The 11,705-nt window shown below is 39.8% G+C and overlaps 1 protein-coding gene across 1 annotated transcript in view; it reads left to right on the top strand.

The window, feature by feature from the left end:
• LOC103907272 (semaphorin-5A) overlaps positions 1-4,303 on the top strand; it is a gene marked incomplete at its 5' end in the record, with an annotated part of 172,861 nt that extends 168,558 nt beyond the window's left edge. The window contains one exon of the mRNA XM_009289418.1: positions 1,447-4,303. Within this exon, the coding sequence (XP_009287693.1) occupies positions 1,447-1,566 (120 nt within the window). The remainder of the gene's footprint in view (positions 1-1,446) is intronic.
• Between the last annotated feature and the right edge of the window lie 7,402 nt (positions 4,304-11,705).

The raw sequence follows: 11,705 nt of genomic DNA, 5'->3' as shown, positions 1-11,705 counted from the left end.
TGCCCACGTGAAACAGCAGCAGCGGATAATAGTCAGTGGATTGTACGAGGCTTAGTAGCCTCTCGGTGACAATATGGTATGGTCCTAGACAACAGTTCTGCTGTATCAAACAAACGCTACTTGCTAGTTTTCTGCAGTGGCATTTGGACTCAAATTATGCTGATTGTTAATAACAAAAATAGATTTCACTTGAAGCATTGTAATTACAGATCCTTTCCTTCGTCAGTCCCTATTACACAGGAGTTAGATTTTGTGTGTATGTGTAATTTATACAGCAGCAGCCTTTCCTGGAAAAAAACAGACCACTCAAGTTTTGTTTTGTGGTTTTGTTTTTTTTTCCTAATTGTGTTCCCTAGTGGCTTGTTCAAGAAGTAAATAAGGCCATTAACAATCATCGTGACATATACTGAAGATAATCCTTTGGCTCCCGTGATACGGTGTTGAGGGCACTGTTCATCTTCCTGCACTGTCTTTATACAGGAGATGTATCTGGTGCATATATTATGGGTCAGACTCTCAGCTAGTGTTCCCACCCAAAATACTCTGTAAATGAGCAGTACAGATTTACACTAGCTGAGAGTCTGGCATGATATCTGTATCATATGATCATTGTTCCCAAAGAGCTATTTTCTTTTTATGACCTTTTAGAATAGCTCTGCTTTTCAGATCCACTGGATTAAGGAAGGATGAGCATTCTGAAAATACCTAGCTCAGTATCTTCAGATTACACGGTTTATTCATGCAGCTGCAAAGCTTTTTGTAAATGAGGATTTTTCTTAAATCCTACCTGGATAATCCAGTTTTTAATTTCTGCATTTTTCTTTCATTTTAAAGAATTTAATTAAAAATGGGTAGAAAAGTCTAGAGTTTGTGGTCAGTGGTGGAATATGTACCTAATTTAAAGCTTTTGCAAACTCCACTAATCATCTCTCTGGATAGCTACAGAGCTACACAAATAAAAAAAAACTTTGAAAATTCATACTCTAAATACCCATATAACTTTTAAAAAAAACAGGATTTACACTCTTAAGACCTTCAGACATTTCTCCTACATTTTGCATTTGAAAATTGAGGAATTAATGCAGTAAAGAGAAAATAATTCTTATTCAGTAAAAAAGTAATGTGTGAATCATTCTAATAGGAAGAACTGAGTATGTATGATTAAGAAGTATTTTTAATCATAACGTTAGTTTTATAATATTGGGGGGGGGAAGTGCCTGGCTTTACTTTATTGAGTAGCATTGCTTTTTGTAGGAATGTTATTATGTAAGCAGATACATGCAAATGCACGTTTTTTTAACTGTGCAGGTATTTGTCAATGCATTTTTGACTGACTTACTATACACAGATATTTGCCACAAAAATTGCCTTGGTGAAAGAGCACTTAGTGGCTACCTTTCTTCTGTCCTTCCCATTTTCTTATCTCTCTCTTTTTTTTTCCCCCAGGCATTTAACAAAAACAACCTGATTCTGGAGGAGAGAAACAAATACTTCAATCCACATCTTACTGCAAAGACTTATTCTAATACCTATTTTACAGATTTCAATAATTATGATGAGTACTAATGGGCTTGTGTATTTTCTGGCATCCTGTAACTCCCCAGTCCCCAAGGCCTGTGCTACTTGACTGCTCATGTGATTGAGGCTTCAGAGATGAAGTTCAGAGACATTTCAAGCACGATCCAAGCCATCAGTGTCCCTTTGCTGCCAAAAGCCCCAAACACCTGTTTGTGACATGATGTTTTCTTTGCAGGGTGCGAGGTTGGCCTTCAGTGTCGGGTGCAGCTATAGTCCCTCGGTGTCGCTGGACCACTCATAAGGATTGCATCGCTTCACTCAGTTTCATAAACTTCCAGTCAGATTTCTCTAAGAAGTGACTAAGTAATTCCTAAGCTTTAAAAAAAATAATAATGTTACCCCTTAAAGCTGCGCCAGGAGTACAAATCTAATTTTCTTTTTAGGCATTGTCTTTTATTTCCATGAGGCTTGAAAAGGGAGCTCTGCTGTTAGCCACGGAGCCCTCTGTGCGATCTCCTGAAGCTCACACCACCAAAAAGAGCTCGCAGGGTGCTGGGAACAACGACAAGAAGAAACGTGGTGGTCTAGCGATGCTGTGCAGCAGCTCTGGGCTCTCTAGGGCTGATCTTCCTGGGCTGTAAATCACTCTGGCTGTAGTTCAGCTGTGCCGTACCGAGGGATACAATCTTGTAATTAACCCAGAAAGCTACAGGGTTGGTGGTTTCCAGTTGCGAGCCAAGTCCAGTCGCATAAAGCCTTCACCTAGTTCGATTTAATTTTTGGTAGGGTGTGCAAGGGCATGTCCCACAGGGAGGCGGAGGGAGGAGGGCGGGTAGGAGAGGCACACTGGAAGGTTTTTCTGTGTGTCGTTAGTAAACCGGCCTTGCTGCAGCATTTGGGTTTGCACGAGTTGTGGCATCCCACAGGCTTCCTCCTGCTGGTGCGTGCGTATGGGAACCCGCTCGTCTCTCTGCTGTAGCACTCGCCGTCAGGCTGGTCACGGAAAGATACGACTGCACCGCGTTTTGTGTGCCTTCTCAGGCTCTTGGGGGTACGTAGGCATAATCGTAGATCTGCTTTTCTCTTTCCAGCTTTTACTTTATATGCACGTCTGACAAACAAAGCTGGCTCAGAAAACGCAGATGTATTTGCAAAGCGCTGTCTCATCTTGCTGCCATGTCCGACCCACGCTAGTCAGCCCCTAGAGGAACATTCTTACGGTGTTTTAAGTGAATATCTTGTTGGACTTCATTGATGTAAATATTTAAAATAATGTTTTGAGTTTTAAGTTATCAGTTTTAATTCCTTTTGTAGTGGCAGGTGAGGAAACACAAAGGATTTTTATACCGTTTTCTTTGTTCTGTCTGTCTTCACCCACATACATGACATTGTTATTTTTGTATCTGAAATTCCAGATGTATAATTGAAAAGAAAAGGGCAGGGATTTGGGCCAGATTTGCCAGAGTACTTAGTAGTAAGGCAGCATTTGTTATTCTCAGAAGTTTGTGAGAAGAAATTAAAAGTGAATATTAAGGATTAAAGAATTGGGCTTTCATTTTTTTGAGCATGCTAGATGCAAAGATAATATACCAGGAAGGTATGCAAGGAGAAGCAGAGTGGCAATGTTCCCATTCTGCGTTTAGAGCCATTGATCATTAGGTTATGCTATGATAGGCAAATAGATAAAAACATGTACAGATTATAATGATTCAAAACTATGTACAAAAAAAGCAAGAAGTACCAAGAAACATTGATCACGTGAGACTGCATTTGAGCACCGCTTTGGTGGTCCAGCCACTTACATAGCAAGGGTAAACACGGTATCTAACGACGGCAATGAGCAGCATTTTTGAACGGGGATAGATCTGAATGTAGCACTATGCTTCCTATCTCTGTTCTGCAGTAAAATGGAAAAATGCAAAGCAAGTGGTCTTTGGAAAGCTGTGCAGTAAAATGAACGCACATTTAACATCTATGAAAATAATTAAGATCAGCCACCTATTTTTTCCAGCTGAATAGTTCTCCCTGTTACTAACTCAGAAGAAAGCACTCCACCCTTGCACCAGTTCATCTCCAGAAAGTATAATAATACTGGTTCTCTGTAATTTGTGATTTTTTTACTATACATTTAGATTTGGTTTTCCAGGAAAAAACTAGCTGATTGCCCTTGGGTAAAAGAAATTTTCTCTGCAAGTAAATTCAGTGAAACAGATAGAGCGGGAAAAAGCTCTCCAAATCATAACTAGTCCAGTATCTGAATCACTCTGTTCATGCCAAAAGATAAAATTTTACATTTAAATGAGATAAATAAAATCTATATTGCTGCCACTGCCAAGAAAAAGCAGCACACACACATACACACGTAGGCACAACACTGTTCCTCTCTGCCCCTCTCATAAGAGCACATTAGTCTGACTTACGGATTTTATATTTAGACTATTAGTTATGAGACAAATATCTTAAAAATATTTGAACTATGTATTTTTATTTTAACCTTTTTTAATTAAAATTATCTGAAATTAGCTTTTTTTTAACTCTTCAGTAGTTTGAGGCACACCTATCTTTACAGTGATCTATTTTCCATTCTTTTCATGGATAGATACATATGTTAGATATGTGTTATATATGCAGTAATAATACCCTAGGTTAAGTCTGCATGATCATAGGTAGAAGTGCATTTAGCAGATGCTCAGTCTGCTCACACTTCCGTCTCCCAAAGGAGTATTTCAGGTGTTCCAGATCTTTGAGCAACTCCCATGTGATGTCATTTAAACACCTTTTCAAACCTGTCTCTGAAACAGTAGGGTAAACATGGAAATTTCACAGCAATTCAATGAGAAAAAATTTATGGCAAGGTCTCCTTGTCAAGCTAGATTCTGAGACAACAGGTTTTAAAGCCATTTGATGTGTCTTAGGTAATTTTAGAGGACCCTAGATGTACCGCCTATATCAGTATTTTCACCTTCTGAGTTCTACACGTATGCCCAGGTATTTTAATACAGCCTTTCCTAATACGTGGAGGACAGCAAAGTGCAGTCTCTAATATTTTCAATTTACTTTATTTAGCATTTTTTCTAAAATAGGCTACATACATTTTGGTGAAAAGCGGATTTCTGCATGAAAGCTCTTATTTTTCTTTTGCCAAAAATATAACAAAGTGGGCATTTGCCTGCAAATCTTGTTTAAGGTGATGGAGCTCTCAAATTTGCACAAGGGTAAAATTTGGTTCTTACATCATTGTTCTGTTCTTGGAAGGGGAAAATCAACTCCCCTGCTCATTAAATGCCATGCTTAAATACTCCTTATCCTTTCGCTTGGATAAAGTGATCTTTTCTGGATAAATAATTGTATTACCCCTGATGCCAATAGTTAAAATTACTAAATCCCTTTTGCACTGATTGCATAAATTTAAAAATGTTTCTCTATTTTGAGTGCAAACATATCAGCAGATAGATCAAAATTCTCTGAGTAAAGCTGTTTATGTGTAGCCCTGCTAGATGGAGTGAGGAGGAAGCAGGATTGCCAGTCAGATCCTGTACAGTATATGCTTTCATTGGATAACTCAAAGTAGAATTGTGCTTGAGTACACATTTTGGGCTTATTTTCGTGTCTGATACATAGCGTACATTCCCCAGTTCCTTAGAGAATGAACTCCTGTGCTTGCAGATTTACCTTGTACTTTGATTTGAGCCTGACGACCTTTATGGTCATTTAAAGTTACTTTACGTGGAAGCTTTTCCAGCCGTTTGCAGTCACCTGCTGTTGGAGCAGTGTGGTTTGGCTAAAACTAATCAAGAGATTTTTGACTAGTATTAGGTTTTTCATAAGAGAGTGGGTGAAGGAATGGGGCTTAAATGGCTTTGATTTCCAGGCTATTAAGCGGTACTGATTAAAGTCTCAGATGGGTGTAGGACACTGTGCATTTAGTCAGCTCTACCAGAACTCCGCAGTAACCTGTGGGAAAATACCACATCAATGTACAAATCAAGAGCTACCAAAGCACTTAAGTGAAGAAAGTTCTCAAAGCATCAGACCATATGGCTGTTCAAACCAGAAAAGAAAGTAAGAGGTCCCAGATGCAACAAAAATGTTAATGGGAATAAATGCTTCAATATTTTTTTCCTCATAGTTATAGAATAAATATATTCACTTCTTTAAATGTGGGACCAGTTTTATTAAAATCAGCGCAACATAAGCACATTCCTAAAGTTAATTGTATGCCTAATGGCTTTGCTGTATGAGATCAATTCTGTAAACAGTTTAGCCTGAGCTTCGCTCGCTCTGCTTGAGGCATCTGACCAATTTCTGATTGTAGCTGCCACCAGCACCCTCTATGTCTCGTCTGGGAGAACATCCGTAGATGGGCAGGGTTACGTCCTGGCGAGGGCTTGTGTCTCTCCACCAACACTATAGTGAGCCTAGAGGGTTACACTTCTACTTTTCACTGTCATTTGGATGCCTAAATTTAGATGGGCAAAAGCTAGGCTCTTGAGTATGATTTTACTCATCACATAAGTAACCACACTGAGTTCAGTGGTCTGGATGTAACAAGTTACTTATTTTAATGTGTTTACAGGATTGAGCCCAAAATATATTGCTTCTGCACAAATCCATGCACAGTACAACATGACTTCAATAGTGAAAAACCAGATTCATTAAAATTGTTCACAAGCAAATCTGCATCTTGATATCAGGGAATAGATACGTGTTTATTGTGTGGGGTATTTGAATTCATTCCTTTCTTTGCTAAATAAATGAATGATAAAACAAGATACTGCTTGACTTCATTTAAAAGCCATTCTTCTAAATAAAGAAGGGTTCTGGGATCTGTGAGTGTTTTCCCTTTCTTTCTCTCTTCGCTTCTCCACAGAAATGAATCTGTGTGCGGCTGAAACGGCCTTTAGCTAGACTGTTCTGTGTAGCGGAATGAATGCTTTGCATTGTGTTGCCATGCGACAACATTTTCTAACTGGGATGGTACAAAGAGGTAAATGTGCTAACCTGGGAGGTTTGGCAAAGATTTCAACCCCAGCAGTAGCAAGGGTAGGCAAAGTGGAAACAGAAATGCGGAAGAATGTGACTGAAGGCTTGGCAAACTCGTCAGTAAACTTTCACAGAAACTTAGAGGCTTTTTGGGAACTGCCAAGGGCAAGGCTGTTGAGGTGTGACCTCCTGAGTAGTCAAGCCAGCTAGTTGCTCAAGCAAAAAGCAGGCTGATTGCAACAGGTGCTTGTGCAAAGTTGTGACCGTTACTGAGCATTAGGGGAGAAAAATGCTTTCGCAAGCAGTAAGCGCTGCAGTACAGGTGGCATTTTGGCAACATCTGTGTTGGCAGGAAGCACAGGGCAACAGGAGCAGATCTGTAGAGCAAAACAGCTGGTGCTGAACTCCTGGGTTTTGGACTAGCTCCAGGCTAGTCCCACAGGCTGAACACCCACTACCAGTTAGAGTGTACCTCTTTAGTTTCGCTCATTCATTAAAAAAACCCAAACAAACAAACAAACACACCAGACGGCATGCTCTGAGACTGCTCCGTGGTGCAAATGAAAGCACAGTGAGAGGTGTACCAGGAACAGATAAACCTTTTGTTTCCAGTTGGCTCTTTGGATCCAGGTTGGGCACTTTTTTTGCATACTTTCCCCCTTGCCTTTTCTGCTTGTGGGAAACTGATTACAGCTCTACCTAGCTGAGGATTTATCAGTTTGAAGGAGTGATTTTATACCAGTACAGAAGCCTGCTAAAAATTTGTATTGTAAAACTGACATCAAGGGCTGTGTGAAAACTGTTACACTGATACTGAGTCTGGCTTATTTTAATTGTTCTTAAACTGAATGTAATATAGCCTCAACTGAAATGAACATCTGAGCAGAGATGGTAGTCTCATAATATCATTTCAGAAAAAAATTCAATTGGTGTAACACTCAGCATTCTCACAATCCAGTCCTAGAGGCTGATAATGCAGGAAGAAGCTGTTATTTGTGCTCTGTTTTTTGTTCTTTTTTTTTTTTTTCTCCAAAGGATTTATCCACAAACCTCATCCAACAATGGCTTTGGATTTTAAAATATCATGGAAGGTAATTAACAGTAACACAGTATATGTTCCAGGATTCAGCAACCATATTTGCTAATCACTAAGCCCATGGTTTTGCATTAATTCTCCCTTTTGTTAGCTGCAGCAGTAGGCATTGACTGAAAGTGAAATAAATATCAAATTTCAAATAAATGGGACATTTAAGGTCCCAACCTTTAAATAAAGCTTTGAAGCCAGTACAGCTGCAGAAGGAATCGCTTTTATATCTGTGTGCTGAAAAGTGCTTTCTCTTGTCATGGCGCTATGAAATGTCCTATACAGTGGAAAAATTGTTTTTAATAGTGATGTACCCAAGATAAAATAATTGAAATAGAGCTCAGAGATTTTTAGCAATAGTAAACACCTTTGGTTTGGTATCAGGAGAATGCCACTGCTTATTGCAATAATGGGAGTCAATGATCCCTGTACAGAACTTCATAGGGAATAATTTTCCCTTGCCATTAACTCCTTCAAAACCAGCTTCCTTAGCAAAACTTCTCAGGAAAGCTGCTGAAGATACTTCCATTTAAGAAGCAGCATTGGGGCAGTGGCTCGAGCACAGAAGCATGTGTGCAGGGACCTAAGCCAGCTGCAACTGCAGAGTTGTTCCACTGACACAGAGCTCACTTCGGATTTACACCTATTCAGACAGCTCGCCAAATTTGTATTCTAATGGCCGTCCGTTGACTTATTTAGTACTCCAGGGAGGTAATTTAACATAATGTTTTACTGGTTATCTGGAATGCAGAGAAGCAGCTCAATTGACGGGTAGTGACAGTGTTTTTCCATCATATGTCTATGCCCTATATTTCCCTCTCTAGTGGCATTTTTGGATATTTTACATGTTTTAATTTGATGAATTAGCTTGTACCAAATTGGATTCTAGGTTTGGGGGGGTACCACTTTTCTAGTCTCCATTACTCGTACTGATATTATTTTACTGCCTTGCTTAGTATTCACAATTCCTTCTTGACTTAGTGTCTTTTTTTTCAGCTTCGATTATAAGGATTTTACTGCCTTTTTCAGGTCTTTAATGTCAGCATGACCTGAACTTCATCCTTTTGTGCTCATTTAGCACTTTTCCCCAAATCAAAACACTTATCCTTAACAGGCGTAGTCAAACCTCAATCACACACCTGTGATCTTCTAAGCCATACTTTTTATTTGCTTGTTTTTTGCACTAGTGGAAACAGTACTAAACCACAAGGAAATACCAAGACCTGCAGTGATAAATTTGGACTCTGTACAGAAGAAAAGAAAAATCAACTTCTTTAGCTTTTTATATTCCCTTTGAAGCTTCCTGCCTGGTGCTATTCAGGGGCTGTAGTGTATGAGTATATTCATCTGTAAGAGTGCTCTTCACGTCAGTGCTTACAGATAAATCCACGTTTATGGGATTTCCTGATCCCATGAAATGTTAATTGCGTTTGATATTAAAACAGACATAAACTTGCCATGAACCCACACCACAGAGATGGGTAGAAATATTTTCAAATCTCATGATTTGGCCCCAAATATGGTTTAGTCATTCATTCCCTTGACTTCCTAGAAATATTCGTAACTTCCCAAAACCATTCCTTGTATGGGTGTTTTTTTTTGAAACCTGATCAATTATTTATCCACAGCCATAATAAGCCCACCTTTGCCTATGATTTTCCATGAAACCTGAACTAGGATTTCTCCTGAGGTACAGATTAGAACAGGAGTTGCTTTCTAGTAGTAAAGACATTGCTGTCAACATACAACGTGCTGCAGAAAGGCACAGGTTGAAAAGGGCATTCTCTTCTTCTTCCTATCGGTGGCAATTATGTAGAAAATGAAAACAGAGGAAATGTAGCTAGCTTGGTTTTCTGGGAGTGGTTTTGGAATATAAATTCCTCACATAGATTACAGTAATTAATGTACCATAATAAGAGCTGTCATGCCGGGTAAGACCAAAAGCGTCTTTAAGCCTCTCTCCTGGCAGTAACTGAGAGCATCTATATTTGTGCTTCAGTTGTTCCTTATTTCGCTATAATCCTTTTAAAGGATAGCCTTTCCTTGCTATGGAATCCAATGTTTCTTCATTTTCTATTTTTATTTTTTCTTACAGGAATTAGGACTCTCCAAGCCGTAATGGAATTGCTTCCTGCATAGCAATCCCCCCCGCACTGTAACTGCAAAGCCCCTCCACCTGTTACCCCGCGCTAGAGCAGTAATTTGGTGCTATCTTGCAACCCTTATTCCAGCACAAGGTTTCAGACACTTGCGTGGTTGCCTCCATCTTCTCTGTTTCCAGTCAGAAGCTGGTTTCTGGTTATAAATGTTGAATCTCAAACCTGTGTACTCCCTGGTCGGCTGTGACTGGGTTGCTGTCGACTCCACCTGACAAGATGTCTTGGTTCCTCAACAAATATTTGATTTTGGAAGGCTCAGGTGGGTACTTAGGGGCAGGCAGCTTTATTGTGGTGTTGGTAGTTTTTAAGATTAAGACAGAAACATTTTTCAGAGCAAACACATGGTAGGCAGACAAAAATGAGTGCAACCCTCCATGTTAACAACTGTTTATGCCATGGAAAACTATGTTTTACATCCCCAGGTCTTACACAGCCCTTGTGATTAAAATTCATAGGAGAGCTTGATAAAAAACAAAGCCAAACAACAACCACCAAAGCCACAACAAAGCCAAAGAAATCTGAAGAGAGGAAAATTCATCCATCATACCTGTGCAGTATATTCTCTTGATCTGGAGCTCACCATCTACTAAGAAATTAAAGACAGTCTTTAAATGCTCACAAACCCCAAGTAAATAAGTGAAAAAGCAAAAAACATCCTAACAGATGCGGAGCTGCACTCCTATCGTACTGCAAGAGGTCTGTGACAACATCAGCCAGTCACCAACCTGGAAAACCTATAGATAATAACATTTAAACAGGAGGCTGTTTCAGACAACACGAGGAACTTTCCTCAAAGCTTTTCTGGAAAAGCAGAAAGACTTGTGCTGCTAATTTGATTTATTTTACCTGCACATTTTCCACAGCCAATAGTGGGCGGGATTCAAGGCTGGATTTTTTAGCATAACTCTCTGATGTGCATATCTCTGCTCTCTGACGTCACAATTGCCTTACAGCTTTTTACCTGCTGTTTGTAGCCTATTTCTGAAAAAACGTGCATGTCCTTGTCTATCTGGACTCACGTGCTCTTTGACCAACGCACATATGCATACAGGCACATACATGCCCAGCATGACAAAGGGAGACTGGGACAAAGATTGCTGAAGTCACCGTCAGATCATAGCTTTAGCTTTTTTGTGTGTGTGTAATGATATTTTTTCTGCGTGTTCCCTGTGGTCGTGTTTCTCGCTGATGCTTGAGAGCTCACACACTGACTGAGGTCTGGTACATAAACACAAAACAGAAAATCGGGTTTCTGTGTGGGAGTTGTTAATGTGAGTTGCCTCAATATTTGAGCAGTAGGTGCTGACAGCCTTTGGTTTAAGTAATGTGTTGTTATCTCTGAAGAAAATCGTCTGAAGGGTTACTCAGCCAGTCGGTATAAATTGAGTTCAACATCCTCTCGGTTTCCTCATCAAAGAAAACATCACCAGGCTTGCAGGGGCCAATTAGTGATCATTAACAGGGGTACCACTGGATTGCCAGCAATCTGGTCTGCCATTTCGGCTCCAAAACTATGCTCGATGAAGTTTCAATGAGAGCCAAATTGATGCTAACAAAAACTAAAGCACCTTGCACAAAACTTTGCCTCCTAAAGCGTCCCTACTCGCAGGCACCTTCCCAGGAGATCGGCAGCCCAGAGCACCAGCTTCCCTGGCGGATGTCCACCAGATCTCCTCATATGCTGAAGAGTAATTTTTGTGCTTTTACTTTATGTTAACAGCTTATCTCTGGGTTGTGTGTGAGGAGTTAAAACAAATCTCCAAAACAAATTAGAAGACAACCTGGTAATGATGGATTTCTTCCTTTTTTCCTTTCTTTCTGGACCTCTGTATTTTCCCCTTCCTGCGGCTGTAGTATCAACTGCTCTCCAGTTCTTTTGAACCACTGTCTTTGAGCACAGTAAGAATAGAGAACAATTTCTCCCATCTCAAAGAAACTTGTTTTTCCTAAGAACCACATAT

The sequence above is a fragment of the Aptenodytes forsteri genome, unplaced genomic scaffold (genome assembly GCF_000699145.1).
Source record: "Aptenodytes forsteri isolate BGI_AS27 unplaced genomic scaffold, ASM69914v1 Scaffold397, whole genome shotgun sequence".
Lineage (NCBI taxonomy): Eukaryota > Metazoa > Chordata > Aves > Sphenisciformes > Spheniscidae > Aptenodytes > Aptenodytes forsteri.
This window is presented reverse-complemented; position numbering and strand designations above follow the sequence as displayed.